At 39.2% G+C, this 18244-nt stretch overlaps 2 protein-coding genes across 2 annotated transcripts; one reads left to right on the forward strand and one right to left on the reverse strand.

Moving 5' to 3' along the window:
- Nucleotides 1–384: 384 nt before the first annotated feature.
- LOC105393227 (homocysteine-responsive endoplasmic reticulum-resident ubiquitin-like domain member 2 protein) lies at nucleotides 385–12321 on the forward strand. Its single transcript, XM_011564966.3, has 5 exons — nucleotides 385–762; nucleotides 7306–7760; nucleotides 9404–9473; nucleotides 9728–9903; nucleotides 10266–12321. Exons 1-5 carry the CDS (start codon nucleotides 628–630, stop codon nucleotides 10513–10515), a joined length of 1086 nt encoding a protein of 361 aa, XP_011563268.3. The 5' UTR covers nucleotides 385–627; the 3' UTR covers nucleotides 10516–12321.
- Nucleotides 12297–15441, reverse strand: LOC105393219 (chromosome segregation in meiosis protein 3). Its single transcript, XM_011564955.3, has 5 exons — nucleotides 15120–15441; nucleotides 14576–14719; nucleotides 14171–14307; nucleotides 13568–13797; nucleotides 12297–13354 (listed from the first exon to the last, which is right to left on the reverse strand). Exons 1-5 carry the CDS (start codon nucleotides 15253–15255, stop codon nucleotides 12385–12387), a joined length of 1617 nt encoding a protein of 538 aa, XP_011563257.3. The 5' UTR covers nucleotides 15256–15441; the 3' UTR covers nucleotides 12297–12384.
- Between the last annotated feature and the right edge of the window lie 2803 nt (nucleotides 15442–18244).

Below are 18244 nucleotides of genomic sequence, written 5' to 3' on the forward strand. Positions count from 1 at the left end.
AAGTTATCTGTGAAAGTATTAAACCTGTGTCTGTGATATATTGTTGCCACAAAATAATAATGTAGGTAGGCAATACTACGTTGCTTACTATTACTATCAAAATGTACAGCAAAAAGCAGGTGGCGGGCTCGTTGCTCGCTTACGCTCCGCTAGCTTCACTGAATGAAGCGCGATGTCGTTATTATTCTGAAATGAGAGATGAATTTAACACCGCAAAAGAAAACGCGACAAATTGCTCTCATTGGCCGATCGTTACGATAACTGAAAACAACCAATAGCGAAACCTTCAACCTTAGTTGACCAATAGCAATCAATGTAATATAGGCACAGAGAACGATTTTACTTATTTGACAGCTGTTGTGGACCAATCAGCGTTCGACAGATAATTTTCGGAACTGACAATTTATCTGGGCTGGTATTTTTATGGCGTAAATTATTTATTTACCTCAAATAATTGTTGCACTCCATTGAATCACGTGAACCAGTTATCTTAGTTCATTTTTTGTTAACCAGATCCATTTATCTCTAAGCTACTAGACTTGTCTACTTTGTTTATCTATCAAGCCACCGTGCATAATTTTCACGTTTGTTTGCATAACACAGTGTTTAGAAGTCTAATGCTCGAAAATGATCCCAGATAACGTGACTTTGATTGTAAAGGCGCCGAACCAACAGATCGAGGATCAGAATATCCAGTGCCAGTCCTCATGGACTGTGAAACAACTCAAAGGATACCTCTCTGAAGTCTATCCCAGCAAACCTGTAAGTACCTACGTTATCAGTCGTTTAGTCCTCCTGTATGCCTGTTTATGTATTTAATCAGGTCATTGGTAAAATCAACGGACAGTAGAATACGGGAACACTGCAATTTGCATACAAAAGGTGCCTTCAAGTACTCTTGGGTGTTTCAATTCAACCAACCAACCAATAATAATATTACTTAATTTGCCTAATAGATAGATAGTGCTACTAATCTGAAGTAGGCTTGGAAATTCTTTTGGTGTATTGCTGGGATGCTGGGAATTAGAATGACCTTGACTTGATTTTGTCAGGATGTTTACAGGACTGACTCTGCACAGCAGTCAGATTAGCTGGTTCCAAAAAATATACCACTTTAATGCTATTGTGAATATCTCTTTTCATTCATGAATTCCATCCAAAGAGATCAAATTCATGGTGTGAAAAGCCTGCATAGAAGAGAGTCTTTAATGTATTAAGTTTATTGTAAGCCAAAAACATCAGCAGGCGTTCCAATATTGTGAATTAATTTCTATAGAAGTAAAGCATCAGTCAATGAATACAATAGATTCATTGTTACAAAAGTAATAAATACTTTATACAAGCCCTATCATTCACATACAACATACAATACACCCTATGTTATTACTATTTAATTATACATGTAACTACCTACTATATAGTGTTACTTATCTTTCTGCCACATAGCCAAATGAAAAACACACATAAAAAAACATTAATGTATGTATGTGTTGATAGTGCTAAAAATAATTGCCAATTTGATAACAACCCAATTGGTTTTTTAACAGCTTTTGTAACAATGCAATGCCAATTTAATTTGGTGCATTCTTTTTATGACATATAACAACTTCAAGTATTTAATTTAGGTACCCATTGACTAGGAAAATGATATGATAACCACATGGAGCAGCCAGGCTCGATCCCTGGCCAGGTAAATGTTTGTTTATATTTGTATAGTCAAACAGAGTGACAATACCAGCCAGACAGAGTTAGATTTTATTGCCCTGGATTGCACTAAAGTTTCATGAAAGTAAACATATAATGTTAGTATTAAAAATACAGGAAAGATACAGCCTATAAGTAATTCACTGCAAGACATGGCCCGCCTCCAAGACAAGAGGGTTATTGCCATTAATTCCATATTCACCAAACACAAACATTTCTACCACCCAAGCTCTGAGAACAAATATTTTACACTGTAATTTTATCTATGGCTGCTTTCTAGAAACTAGCTACATCACTTTGGTGTTATTAGTTTCTTGTCTACAGTCTGCAGTCTTAGAGAAAGTAATAAATTGCATGATGCAATCTCTTTTATATTTTACAAAGATAACTTTGTTTTAGTAGACAACTCTTTTTACTAATTAGTCTTAATATTTAAATACTTATATATCAACACCTATTATGTTTAGTTTTCTATTGTTTTAAAGCAAAAAATAAGATATGCAAATGTGAAGATCATGATAATATTTTCATGCTTACAGATAAAATAATGATGAATCATTATTATGTCCTCTGTATACAAATGTACTGTAAAACATAAAGTACAACATTGTTATCTAAATAATTATAGCAGGTGGGACAGACTAGCACCACAACTGTAAAACTATGTATTTAAAATATCTATTGACTTGCCTGTACAGCTAGGTTATAGATATGTGTTAAGTACCTACCTAAGATATGCACAAATCATAAATCTAGTATACTTTGGCAGGCACCAAAGTCTGTTTTTTAATTTAAGAAAATAAATAGACAGATTCTGAACGGTTCATCAACAGTCAATTGTCCTGGCAATAGAACAATACGTCACCTAATCGCGGAACAATTGTCTGTTGATGAACCATTCAGAATCTGACAATTTAGTATCATATAGACAAACTGGAGTGTCCGTAGTGCGGAAAGGAAACAACCGAATACCATGGAAGCTAGTTTATTACTGACAGCTAATTTGACAGATGCCCTTATATATAGGTGATAGGTATGCAACCTTCATGCAGGTTGCATGCTCATATACTACACTCCTCCACCACTATTTCAAAGATTATTATCACAAGAAAGAAACAATGAATATGTTGGAAATTCTAAAAATATTGTTTATAGTCAATATTCTTCCTAGGTCTAAGTGTACGACCGTTATTATTTACAATGTCAATATTTACATCATCTAGATCTCTATGCACATTAGCACTACTCTCGTCTACATCGTCGGTCCGCTCCAGACCAGAACTCGTTGTGTTATCATCGCAAGTTACCATCCCCTCGCCCTCACCACCTCCAGCGTCTCCGGCGCTGTTACTCTCATCTCCCTCAGACACAGCTGCTGCCTCAGTAACTGACTGTTCGCGCGAGCCCTGGCTACTGACATTCTCAGATGATGATGAAGCGCGCGGTGACGGTGGTGGTGAAGGCGGTCGCTCCGGTGCATCATATATTATAACAGGAGTATTTACATATGAATCTTGCGTATGTACAATCCGTTTCTCTTCTACATTCCTAGGCTCTTTACATTTCAATATTTGGTCAACATGACGAGTTCCTAAGGTATCAAAGTCGTTGAAATAAATTTCATACATTCGATTCCCTATCTTCCTTTTTATAACTCCGGGCGACCAAATAAACTTCCTAGCAGTGAACCACTTTGCTAAAACTGTTTCACCTTCCTCGAAACACCTACTTCGGTTTAATGGTTTTAGTTCGTCTGAAGCGGATGTACCCGTAGTGGTAAGGTGTGTTGGAGGTTTAATAAGATCTAACCTACTCCTTAAATCTCGGCCAAACATCAGTCTAGCGGGGGTCATACCCGTCGCACAATGAACAGTGTTGCGGTACTCAAATAGAAAGCTTAACAATTTGTCTTGAATACAGTGTGAAGACACATTACTGTTATCAGCTAGAATACATTTGATCATCTTTTTGCTACATTTGACTGAGTTTTCCGCCTGACCATTACTACACGGGTGATAAATCGGAGACGTCACATATTTAATGCCATTGTTTTTACAAAATATTAAAAATTCTGCAGAACAAATCTTTACATCATTATCAGAAACAATAACCGTTGGCACGCCAAACACTGACATTAAATGTTTCAATTTCGCGATGAGCGCCTGAGTGGAGGTGCCGCAATTCATGTAGATGCATTCCAGCCATTTGCTGTAGGCATCGATCACAATAAGGTACGTGAGGTTACCTATCGACATATAATCTATGTGGATCCGCTGCCAGGGCCCGGCGGGGCGCGGCCAGGGCGCCGGCGCGGCGCGGGGCGGCGCCGCCCGCAGGCCCGCACACGTGTCGCACGCGCCTATCCACTGCTCGATGTCCCCGTCTATACCGGGCCACCACATCCTCGACCTGGCCTTGCTCTTTGTTTTGACAATCCCAAAATGCCCCGAGTGGAGTTCTCCTAACATCTGTTTCCTATGCACTACAGGAATTACAACTCTATGTCCACGGAAAAGACACCCAACATTTACTTCCAAATCAGTTTTAACTTGAAAATACGGTAAAACTGATTTGTACATGATTTTTCGTGGCCACCCGTGTTCCATGTAATTCATAACTGTCTTAATAACAGGATCTAAATTTGATGCTCGTTTTATCGACTCAAATGAAAGAGGCTCCACGTTCGCAGTCAGGAATTTCAGAGAAGGCAAATCTCCGTCGTCACCTTCCACTACCCCAGCAGCCAGCGGCGATCGAGAAAAATAATCCGCTATCAGATTATTGCTGCTGCTGATATATTGCACCGAGTAGTTGTAGGCCGACAGAATCAGCGCGTACCTTTGTAGTCGTGACGCCGCGGTAACCGAAACACCCTTATTTTTATCAAAAATCGCTATTAGAGGTCTGTGATCCGTTTTTAGTATAAATGGGTCGCGCCTGCCGTACACATATTGATGAAAATGCTTGACACCAAATATAATCGCTGTGGCCTCCTTGTGGATCTGGCTGTAGTTCCGCTCACTCGGTAACAGCGATCGCGACGCAAAAGCGATAGGCCTCTCCCTGCCCCGGTCATCCACATGCGCCAGCACGGCGCCGAGGCCGGCCGGGCCCGCGTCCACCGCCAGCACCAGCTGCGCCGCGGGGTCGAAGTGCGCCAGCACGCGCTCGGACGCCAGCTCGCGCCGCACGGCCGCCAGCGCGTCCCCGTGCCGCCGCGTCCACTCCCAGCGCGCTCCCGCCTTCAGCAGTTCGTGCAGCGGAGCCAGAAGCGAAGACGCCTTTGGAATAAAATTCCTATAATAATTTACTACGCCTAAAAATCGTTTTACCTCGAGTACGTTGGTCGGAGCTGGCGCCTTTAATATAGCCTCTACCTTAGTCGGGCAGGTGCGCAAGCCGTGTTTGTCGATAACGTAGCCTAAATACGTCACGCTGTCTTGGAAAAAAGAACATTTAGCTTTTTGTAATCTTAAGCCTGCATCCTGTAGCCTTTTGAAAATTTCATTTAACCTAGACATGTGTACCTGTTTGTTAGGCCCAGTAACACAGATATCATCCAACCAAACGCTAACTCCCTCGATTCCCGCGAGTAAATTTTCCATTAAACGTTGGAAAATAGCCGGTGCGTTCGCTAAACCATACAATAACCGCGTATATTTAAAAAGCCCCTTTGTCGTATTTATCGTTGTAAGAATCTGTGACGGCTCTGACAACTTGCACTGGTTATAGGCGTTACTTAAATCTATTTTAGAGTAATGTTCTCCGCCACCTATCTTAGCAAATACTTCCTCGATGCGAGGCAAAGGGTATTTATCAATTTCCATATCCTTGTTCAGCGTACACGAATAATCACCAGCAATTTTCACCTTACCATTTTCCTTAAGTACGGGCACTATTGGTGTCGCATACTGCGAGTACCGCACCGGCACCAGTATGCCGGCGCGCACCAGCCGGTCCAACTCCTCCTCCACCCTCTCCTTCAGCGCGAAGGGAATATTTCGTGGTTTAAAGAACTTAGGAGTTGCACCATCTTTCAGGTGTAAATCTACTTCAAACTTATTAAAGCAACCTAACTCATCTTTCCAAATGTCTGGATATTGCTTCATCAATTGCTGCACATCCACGTCAGGCACACTCAACGCGACATTGTTAACAGACGTTGTAAAATGCATGTTAAACTTTGACATAAATTCACGGCCTAACAGTGGGGGCCCGCCATTCTTAATCACGTAGAACCTCACGTCCTCCGTTTGGTTTAGATACGTTACTCTGGCAACAAAATAACCCACTGGCGTAATTTTATGTCCGTTATAGAGACACATTCTTATGTTACACTTTTGCAAATTACAGTTCCTAAATCTATCTATGTACAAGTCGTGTGAAATAATACAAGTGCCCGATCCGGAATCTATCTCCATTGACAAATTTACATTATTTACATTAACAGTTACTTTAATAGGGTCGTAACTTACATACCGAACGTTGAAGCACTGGCAGTCCTCACACTCAGGCACGCCCGGCACCTCTGCATCCGCTTCAACATTATGCAAATGAGAACCTGCCTTTTTACACACTTTCTTCAAATGCCCTTTTTCACCGCACTTTCGGCACTTATAGTTTTTGAACCGACACTTGATAGCCTCATGAGCCTTGAGGCCGCACACTGCACACCGCTGCGTAGTCTCCGCCGCGGCCGGGGCGTCCTCGGGCTCCGCGCGGCGCGGTGCGAGGGGCGGCACGGCGCGGCGCTCGCAGCCCGCGCGGTACACCGGCGCCTCCGCCGCGTGCATGGCCGCGCGGGCCGCCCGGGCGCACGCCGTCTGCTGTGCCATCTCCATCGCCTTCACCAGCGTCAGCGTGACCGCGTCTTGCTCGACCAGGCGGTCCCGCTCGGGGCCTGCACCCATACCCAGCACGAAGCGATCTAGTAGTAACGTGTCCAGGGCTCCGCCAAACTCGCAATAAATCGCAAGTCCCCGAAGTCGCGCCGCCCAATCCTCGACACTTTCGCCATCACCCCTCGAAGCATCGTAGAACCTTGCCCTATCGGCAAAGATCGACCGTTTGGGAGTAAAATGACCGTTCAGTAATTTCACTAAGCCATGAAAGTCCACCTCTTCCACACTACGCGGGTACGCTAAATTTCGCACCAATTTATACGCTTCTTCCGAAATATGCGTCAACAACACTGCACTTTTATGTTCCTCCTCGATGTTATTTAACTTTATAAATTGCAATAATCGTCCGTGAAATATTTCCCACTCGTGAATTTTATAGTCAAAAACACTCAAATTTCCGATTACCGACGCCATTATTTACAAAATTTTCACCAGAACATTTGAAAGGAAACAAAAGCGCTTCATTTGTTTTTCTTTTGTTTTTGAGGGTTCGCTCGTCGCCAGATGGAGTGTCCGTAGTGCGGAAAGGAAACAACCGAATACCATGGAAGCTAGTTTATTACTGACAGCTAATTTGACAGATGCCCTTATATATAGGTGATAGGTATGCAACCTTCATGCAGGTTGCATGCTCATATACTACACAAACGAATCGCGAAAGATGAACAAAATTTAGTATAGCATGTTTCTTTGTTCACAGAGCACAGACGAACAGAAAATCATATACTCAGGTCAGCTGCTAGACGACACCACAATACTCAAGGATGTCTTACGTATTTACGAAAGCCAAATCGGCCACACCATGCATCTAGTCTGCACCCCTAGACGCCGAACCATAGACCCGAAACCAACCCCCGCGCCAACTGTCACGCCACCGGAAACGGATGGCGTAAGACGCCGCCATGTTGCACCGGAAGCGCCGGCCACAGAGAACGTAAACCGACCAGAGACAAGACAGAACGATCAGAACCACACAGTCGAGATGCAGAACTATTTGACCTCCTTCGTGAATAACTATGGGAGAGTGCCGCCGTATCCGAATAATTATAGTTTTGGCGAGTATTTGCCGGTGGCTAATGATCCGGCGTCGATGGCGAATCACATGATGATGATGCAACAGGCGTACATGCAGTATATGCAGCAATATGCTAACATGTAAGTGTAACATCTTCCTTAGGTACAGGATGTTAAAAATGGGTATACCAAAATTTGGGGATGACTGCGGTATCATAGCAGGGTTCCGCTCATCTCGCATAATCTTTATTGACCAAAACTCATTTCGCATAACTCGTATGGTCTAAACTTTTTTGGCCGAACCATCACTTTGCCAAGACTTATGTGGCATAAGGCTCGTTTCGTCTAAAACTCTTTAGGCACAATCTTTAAACACCTTAGTTTCGTTTGCTCAAATTTATGTTCGTCTATACCTATGTATAATCTTGCTTTTTGGTAATGTTATCTTAATAAATAATATATTAAGTATGTAGTAAATGTACAAATTGTGGTATTTTTCTCCTACATCCCGAAAATCACGATATTTTATGATCAAAAAATCGAAAGTTAACGACCAATATAATTATTACAAACCCCATGAGACCGAAACCTAAAAATAGGTGCGACGACGAGCAAAGCGAGGAGGAGCGTGTTAGGTGCACATGTTCATCAAAACCAAAGCGGAGCGCAGCGAAGCGGAGCGGAGCGTTTTCCAAACAACGGAAACAATACAAGGCACCAGTTTGCGCTATGTAGGGAGACGCTCCGTCAAAATTAAAGCCAAACGAATATTATTACTTTGTATAAACCTAATAAACCTATGCCATAGCATTATTAGGCTATTCAAGATTTGGCCATACCATTATTAGGCTAAACAATGTTATGCGAAATAACTTTTTACTAAACGAGATTTATGCCATACGATTTTCGGCGTAACGAGACTTTGACCAAACGTTACTATGCAATACGAGATTAGGCAAATAAATCTTATGCCAAAAAAGGTAGAACCATCATAGCACTTTTTCATCAACCTGTAAACTAGTGGATTTAGGCAGATACTAAAACCTTTAAAAAGAGTTTAATTTAGTAGCCTGTATTTTAGATTTATAATAGGTAGCTTTCAGTTTATAAATCTGAGAAACATTTTTAAATATTTTAAAACTCTCAAGATTACTACTACCTAATCTCTATTCTATGTAGCACAATCCATTTGATAATGACCTCAATGCTTAAAAGATAATCAAAACAAATACCTGCCTACTTAGAATTCGCAATCTCGTTTTAAACAATGACATAATATCATAGCTACTGCGTTCTTATACTACATAATAATATAACTATGTATAGTTCTATTCAAACTGCTCTTTGACCAAATAAAAGTCAAGGACAGTGTTGTATGTATCACGGAAATGGAATTACTAGTAAGTTTATCCTGTAAAGGAGCTTATATCATACGTACGTAGGTGTTGAAGTTAATAATAGTACCTATAGATTTAGGTGGTTATTAACATCAGCACTACAAATTAGAGTTTTTATTTAGCGTATTAAATAGGTCCACTTATTCAGTTGATTTTAGCACGTACCTAAAGCACCTAGACTACAGCTAAGAGAGTGTGCTAGGCAACTTTGTTATCCCGGAATTCCCACGGGCAAACCTGGCAAAAGAAAAAAACTTGTTAGCTACAACTCTTTTTCAATGCTAGCCCATTACAATTCCATAAAGTAAATGAAATTTCACCTTTATGACCTTCAATCCAGCCATACGATATTGAGCTTAAATTAACGACAATTAATGTCAATTTCAGGTGGCAAGCTGGCGGTAATGCGATGCCTGGAGTTCCACCAATGAACGGAGCCAATGATGTTCCTGCTCAGGTATGTTTATAATTTATCAAGTTCTATAGCTACTGATATGCTCCTAAACTCTATTTCTTTATCTATCTTTCTGGCCCTAGTTGACACAATAATTTTACAACCCTAATGCGGTATGCACAAATGATAGACTGAACCTTAGGCAGTAACTAACACATGCTAACAACACATAGTAACAATGTACTTATCCCCAAATTTTGTTTCGGTGACGCCATCTTACCTCCAAATAACCTAAAATCCTCTATTCCCGCCAACAGCCGCCCGCACCGGAAGCGCCGGCCGTGCCGCCGGAAAACGCGGAGGATCTGCGCCGCGATTGGCTGGACCACATCTACGCCGCGTCACGATTGGCCGTTCTGTTCTCGCTGGTGTATCTGTACTCGAGCCCGTTCAGACTGCTATTGGTTATGCTGTTGGTCGCTGCTGGCTATTTGTGAGTATCCACAATATTGTGTAAAATGATACCTACTTTCGTATTCATAGATGTTATTAAGGGTTTCATTGATTGATGCAGATAACGCAACGAACGCCCAAGTAACGTATCAACTGTAGTTAGATTACGTCCGGGGCACTCTGGGCAGTCAGCGACTGACGCTATTCTGATTGGATAATCCTTTCACTACGGTGATTATCTCTAAACCAGATCTAGTATTTCTCACTAACACTGAAGCAGAATTAATTGATTTAGAGATCCATAAATCTGGGAAAAACATGATAATATTGGACAGACAGGACATTTTCTTTTATTCCTACCAAAACCACCATACTTAGCTACCTATATTTCTTGAATTACAGACACCAAATCGGATTTTTCCGCGAGTTGGCCGTTCAAGCGAACAATGAACCACCAGCCAACCAACCTCCACAACCGGCAGAACGCAACAACGCCAACGAAAACGTCGACAACGCAACGCCACCGGAGCCACCCGTTGCTAACAACGCGAATAACGTTGCCGACAACGACAACCAACAATCAATACTGGCTGTTTCCTGGATGATCTTTTCCTCGTTCTTTGCCTCGCTCATACCGGAAATGAACCAGTGAGTTGTCTATGGCCGTAAGTCTCTGATTGGCTAAAATTTGTGACGTCACGCCAGGTTTTGACAGCGGCTGTAAAACGGGGTGTTTTTAAATTTTTGGGTGTTTCAAGTGTTTGTATTAGATACGGTTCCTCAGGTTAAAAGTTGGTGTGAGATTTTTACTATCTATACAATAATTACTACTATGCAAATTATGGAGTTCATTCTAAATTTAACTAACTAGGAATATAAAATTGTGGGTACTATATACTATAATTATTGCTATTTAATGAACTCATAAAATCACTCATAATTTCGGTAATATTGTATTTCCAGTGTACCATATTAAAGTACATACCTACCTTTAAGCCTATGTCCAGCAGTGGATGTCTATGAATGTTGGCCGATTATGGAATGTAACATATAAGTAGCTAATATGTAAAATCGGATTGTTAACTGCCTATCCAAAGTTTCTATCTGAATTTAAAATTCAGTTACTGGTAAAAAAATGTCTTACTCATCTTTTTAACTTTAAAAGTCACATTAATGTTTAAGAGGGGTCTTCTGGAGTTTCGCCCCTAAAGCTGAAATCCCAGTAGGCAAACAGCTCACCTTACTAGACGTAACGACGCAATTTGCATAGAGTGTGCGCAAAACTAGAAAAATGTGAACACTCGGCATACTAAACCGATACGCCGCTAACTCAGTCAATAGTTTAACTCAGTTAACTGTTTACCTACTGGGAATGCAGCATAGAATTTTCTGTCTTTGCGATGTGCTATAGCGATGGTATAATTGACATATTGGTGTACTGATACTAGACCAAAAAATATATTGTACATATAATTACTATTATGTTAGTGCGTAATTCGAATTTAAATGGGCTTCTAGGATTGTTCAAAAAGGTCAACCAAAAAGTGTATACTTTATAAACTGTATACATTAAATATTTGCAAATTGGATGTAGTTTTTGAACGTATCCTAGATTAACACGTTCACCGCCGCAGAAATTATAAGATTACAAGTCAGTGAACGTGTTAAGCTCCTCAGGCTATTTCCATTATAATGTGCTCTTTAGAAATTCTATTTGTTTTTTCATGCTCTTGCCAGTGATTGTTTAAATTCAAAATTTCTAATCTTTGTACAAAGCACTTTGAAATAGCGATAGCGTAAGGTAGTTTTATAAAGCGTGATTTTTCCTGCATTTTCATTATTATTATCACTATTATTTATCGTTCGCCAGTCATTTGTTTTTCGTGTTTTAGTTCGTATACATTTATTACTCAGTTTATATTATTATGTAGTAGCGTTAATTCAAGCGGTATTTGTATATTTATTGCGTTTGGGAAAAGTTTGAAACTTTTCAAGTTTTAAACCCCAGCTCCCAGCTATCAAATCATAGACAAATTTTTAACTTTTAAAGTTTTTCAGTTATATCCAGAGAGCAAATCGGTAACGGAAAATGGGGCTGGTTTTTTGAACTTATGAGAGATAAAATATGCCATTTTAGATCGTAAAAAGTAAGCGCTAGTTATATTCACCATACAAAACTGCCTGTCGGTTAAAACATATAACAAACTTGTAACTTATTTTAGTAAAACATGTCATATTTTAATGTACATAGCTATTAATACATAGCAATTTATGACTTCCACGTGAATACTGTTGTAAATAAATTGTTAAAATGAAATAATTTTATTGCATTTTAACAATTTTATAAATACCTAACGGATTTGCTAAGGTATATTTTAAAACAAAATTATTTATGTTCTGTGATAAGGTTATTTTTTAGTATTGTTTGAGCTATAAATAAATTAAAACTTATTTTAAATTACATCGTTTTATTTTAATAAATAGTACCTACATAAACTAAGGATAACTATTGGAGTGAATGTTAAAACTCTTCACTAAAATCAACATCCATTAGATCATTTGAAATAGCTACATCAGTCTCGGTTATTAATTTATCATCAGGATTACTCACTTCAGGTTGCCCATTTTCATTAGCTTCTACACATTTTTCTGTATCTTCAACTAGATTAGTTTCTTCAATAATATCCACTTCAAGAGCAGCTCCTGAAATGTCTTTTGATGTTTCTCTATCAGCTTTATCAGTATCTTTATCATCATTGTTGATAGACTTATGGATGTCGACTACAACAGATTGGTTTACTGACGTCACATCACACTCCTCGTCGGAACTATCACTGTTGTTATAATTTGATACATTTTTAGGTAAATTGTTCATAGGTTCTGTATTAGCATTAACACTGCCTTCTGTCAAATCTACAATTTTATCAAAATCGCTACTAGGAGTAGGAGCAGTGGCTTTAGCAGAGTTATTAACAGAAATATGTGTTAAATCCACAATTTCTTTATTACCTTTCGATTTCTCAAAATTATCTAGGTTCTGAGATGTATCAGCATCATCATCATCACTGCTGTCAATGACATTTGATTTTATATGTTTCCGTGTTCCATTTTGGTTATTAATGTTAGTTTCTTCACGCATATCAGCATCGTTAACTCCATTTCCATATGACAAAACTGTACTGGATTCTAAATGTTCATCATCATCATCATCACTGCTATCAATAACATTTGACTTGTTGTGTCTTTTTCTTACATTACTATCATTTGCTGGTACCATTTCAGTTGAATCAACTGTAAGACTATTATCAATACTGTTCTCTTTATCTTCCTCAATGGTTTGGATCGCATTATGAGCATTTTCAGTAGAATTATTTTGTTTTAGCCTAGCCAGTCTTCTTTCTTCAGCCATTTTTCTGTTCCTTATCATTCTTTCTTTCTGCTCGTCACTTATAGATGGCGATGATGTTCCCTTGGGCATTGTGAATGGGGTGCTGGAATATATGAAATAGAATATTTAATTCAATCACAAGTAAAACTTCATTTATTACATGAGATTGGGAAGTAGTACCCACTTCATACTACGTACATTACATATCATTTCTGGGGACACATGCGCCTAACCCCAATCTTGGCAGAGTTTACACACAAGAACACCAAATGACACAAATATTTTACCAGGATTCAAATAAATAAAACTCCCTTACCCAACATCCCCAACAGCCAATCTCTTAGCAACAGGCGTACTGAACCCTGGTTTCTTAGCCGAGTTGGGCCCCGGTGTGCTCCTCGCTATCTCGATCTGCTGCTGCAGTAGCTTGTCAAACTCATCCTCTTCTGGTGGAGCAGCTGGGGTTGCTTCATCATCACTGGAGTCTTTCTGGACAACTGTTTCTTCGGTTTGGTACTGGTCGTTGCGGATCTTGTGTAAGTGGACCTAGAGGTGGGATGGGAATGATTAGATGTGTAACAGGCATGATTTGAAATTGGGAAAATTAATACATTATAGGGCTTCAACTGAAGACAATACTGTACATTACATGCAATGTTGCATTGTATAATACATATAATTATGCAGGTGTTCCATAAGAGAGAGTGCAATGTTGCATGCTTGCATTGCAGCAGTTTTCTGGACAGGATAGTGTGAAAATAAAATGTTTCTTAAATCATCAAATGACAACAGAAACTCTATACCAATAGCAGCATATTATGGTAATAATAACATAAACACACCTCCTATTTAAGAAATCTTGAGCTATGTTTAAGTGGAATAGCCTCATATGAATGAAGTAGTTTTAAAAAGTGCTTACCATTACAGGTCTCTTCTTGCCTAGAGTCTCAATCTTCTTCAGGCAATCCTCAAACTTAAACTTTGGGTACAACCTGTAAGCCCAATGTTCTAATTTCTTCAACACTAAATCTAAGTCCTCCTTTTCATGGCCCTTTCCTGAAATAGAAGTGAACTACATATTAATAAAAATTATTAACTATGGAGTCATGGATCTAATGTCAACAACCCACAACATTCTAACCTCTGCCCTTACAACTAACATTCCACCACTAGGCACCTGTCTAGGGTGCATAAAAATTAAGCGCCTCCTAGCGTGAAATGGCAGATATTACTGTTACACCATGAAAGTTCATTGCTTGTATGGTGTTACAGTAGTATCTGCCATCAGCTTACAAAGCCTAGGATATAGTAACTACAGACTAACCTTTGAACTTGAAGTCTTTAAAAAGTTCTGGTATGACCTGGATGCCTCGCGGCCCGGTGAGGCGCGCCGGGTTCAGCACAAACCGAGGGTTCTTCACTACCCTCTGTTGCTTGGACTCTGGCTCTATGCGCCTTTTGTCTTCCACTGAAATTGTGATTAAAACTTTGTGTTAATTATGTAAAAAGGAAAAAAAAGTTGAAGGGTAAATATAGCACTATCTTAACTATAGGCTAAAAACAGGCCTTGCGAAAGGGTTAGGTATAGGGTATAGGCTGCTTTTAGACTGACCCGATGTGTATACTTTACTGAGTAAATAGCATAGCAGGGGTGCGTGCCGTGTGGCTCTAATGAGCTATGACCTTAATATTACAAATAAAATGTGCACCTGACTGAAAAAAAACCAGATGTCATATTAACTAGCTTTGGCGTAACCAGCGTGACCCCTGGCTCTTGTTGGCCAGGTGCACAGTTAATTCGTACGAGTAGTAAAAACCGGTATTCTGAAACCTTATTGGTTATGTTTCAACTTGATCAAAAACCGTACCTGCTTCATCATCCTTCTCACTGTTGTCGTCGGAGTCGTCGCGGCGCTCCTCAAACTCATCGCCCTCGATGACTCGCTCCAGTTGGTGTGCTTCTTCAGTCTCATCTTCCAAGAAAACATCTTCTAGAAGGGACATGCTAAACGAACAAGTTTATTTGGCCAAAAAATGCTTTCGGAGCTTCGGTTTGGAGACTGTGAAGAGAAGGGGCTTAGATACAGTGTTTATTTTATTATTCCTGTATCTAATATTACGTAAACTTGTATACTTTTGTAATAACTTTAAAACATTTTCTTTGTGCTGAAATTAATTTGAGTTTTGACGTTTAGAATTTTGGCGCGTAGAGAAGAGATCGCGAATCGGTAAAAAGAAAAATATTTTTGTAGTCTGTGACCATTAACGTTCTTGTTAACGCTACTATTCACTCTCGCCAATCCACGAAAGGGTCACTGTTATTATTCTGACCGAGATGGCATAGCAAACAGTGAATAAATCTGCCTCTCTAGGAACTTTACTCACCACTCACTCCCTAAAATCTGGATCATTTCAGATCTTAGTCAGTCAGATCTTATAGACTGTCCTGATCTTCTTGAGAGTATTTCCTTCCCAATTCCTTTCAAATATCCGAGGTACCCAATTAAAAAACTAATGTGTGGACCTAAACCGCGTACAAATTTAGGCTCACATTCACCAGTAAATAGGCTATGTGATCTACATAACATTTATAGCAACAAATTGGATAATAATCTTGACATTTTTCACGATTCCTATTATTGTTTTAAGAAAAAAATACAATGTATGAAAAAATGTTCTTAGTACTTACCTGATTGTTTGTTTTAGTTTTAAAGTAAAGATATTTGTGTTCATACTGTGATCTCTGTACTTTGTACTTAGAAAAACCTTTTATTATATATTTTATTTAACTTCAAAAATTGTTAATTTTATATAAATTTTTATTTTAAGTTGTCATTGATAATTTAAGAATGTTGTGTACACCTTTAATTGGCTTGTACAACGAAATTATAATTTTAATATCTGTCTTAAAAATGTTAGTTGTATAAGCTGCTGGTGTTCCAGTTTAAATAAATAAATAAATAAATCATTTGTTCTTTAGGTACGTCCGGTGCACCCTGGGCTTTCAGTGAGTTCAGCGACTGATCAGAATCTGGTGACAGACCCTAGCCTTGCTCTTGTGTTTCTCACCTACTGTTCTAACGAGAAGGTCACCAACATAATAAGAACTTATAACTAGGTACTACCACTAGCCCACTCACTCAGTCACTTCTTTACATTTTCATTCCTGCACCCTTCCCGGCTTTCTTCCTTTCCTCCTATTTTGGAGTTTTCAGATAGCTCGTCTTCCTACCTCCGATAATCAGTTACCGTGATTCACCGTGTTTGGGCTCATTTTGGGCCCATGGTCCTAAATAAAGAAGTATTATGTTCCTTGGTTCAAAATGCAAAGTAATTATTATTCTGAGTTTCTGCGTTTTTATACTAAACTTTTTTTAGGTGTTGTCATACAGAAATAAATATTTTGGTTGAAAAACCGGTAAAATGTTTAGCAAGGCGGCATAAAAAAGGTACATCACTAGAAAGTCACGTGATCAGCTTGCGTTTTGAGAGCGCATTCAGCAGGTATGGGAATTAATTTTATTGAAAATCAAGTTAATTTCGTAATCTAATCGTGGTATCAAGGTAAAATCGTAAAATTGAGGTATTCCTGTGTGTTTTCGTGCGGTAATTTGAGGTGAAAACTGGTGTTGTGCTCGGTAAAATCGCCAATGAGTGCCTCTGTCAGTCGGGCACCAAGAAAGCTGCTCAAGAATGGCGTCCCCATGTGCCGACTGTGGTTCGGTTTCATCTTGGAAATGCTAAAACCGGATGACATTCGCTCATTGATCGCGAGAAAATTCCCACACCAAGAAGTTCCGGCAGTGATTGTTGGCGTAAACAGCGTATTTCCAACGTTTTCCCAACCCCACTCCGCGGGCCGTGCAAAATGATTCATTGTTCCGATTTTTGCGGAAAGTAACGAAAAAACTCGTTTGTTTCGCCAATTTACAATATCCACTAGGCATTGGCCGCAATTAGAATAGTTTCTCTTTGAGGTGTACTGCTGTTGTAGTGTAAATTTTGTGTAAAATGTTGTCTAGTGTCTTTGTTTATCTATTTGCCGCCGCGGAACGCCCTAAGAAAGTCGGCAACCACAGCTTATCGGTCCAATCTCATTGTTTTCCTCATTGAGTGTAAATATTCTCACATTTGTTCTTGGCTTGCCATTTTGGGATAGATTTGTATTGTATTCTAAGCTGCTATCACAGCTGTATTCAGATTATTCACTGTCAATTCAATTTATGAGGCCCCCTTCGTTTTTACTGGCTAAAGTTTGGTTTGGTGTGAATTGTTCACTAGAAACCACATCAGATGTCTTTTTTTTCTCCTACCCTACCTATGAAAAATAAGGTTTTCCTTCATATCACTTTGTATTCTTGTAATGTAAGATGCCAACTTATCAATCCCATTGTTTACTTATCAGAATAACAAATTACCTACTTTCACTTAAATTACTCTGGATAAGATTGTTCCACAACAACAAACTAGTATCTGTACTATATGTACATAAACAAAATATTGTTTACTTTCCCCAGTCTATTTGTGGTTTAAGACTGTAGTGTAGTATAAGTTCCCGTTGGAAATGCATTTTTCAAGTCATACCCCATGCTGTATTTCATGATGTTGTTGACCTAAGCATGGAATCATAATCATACATCTGTAAATGATTTGTAATTTGCTGATTGCTGATTCTACAATATTAAAAACCAGTACCAACTTTGGGACTTCCTGCTAGTTTTAACCTCACCAGCCAAAATGATTTTTTACAGTTTTTTTTGTACTTATAAACAGTTTGCAAGTCTATATCATCATCAACTGATCTTGTACTGCTGCACATTGACTTCTCGTAAATTGCTCTCTCTACAGTTTTATACCCATTTATAAGTTGATTTTTAAGTCAACAGCAGAGAGAAAGAGAGGTATCTCTTTATGACATGAAAACACAGTTGTTTCACCAAAATGCTTTATATTTTATTGCAAAATTCTTATTTATGCCACTAAATATGAAAGA

Source organism: Plutella xylostella, chromosome 28 (assembly GCF_932276165.1).
Source record: "Plutella xylostella chromosome 28, ilPluXylo3.1, whole genome shotgun sequence".
Classification (NCBI taxonomy): domain Eukaryota; kingdom Metazoa; phylum Arthropoda; class Insecta; order Lepidoptera; family Plutellidae; genus Plutella; species Plutella xylostella.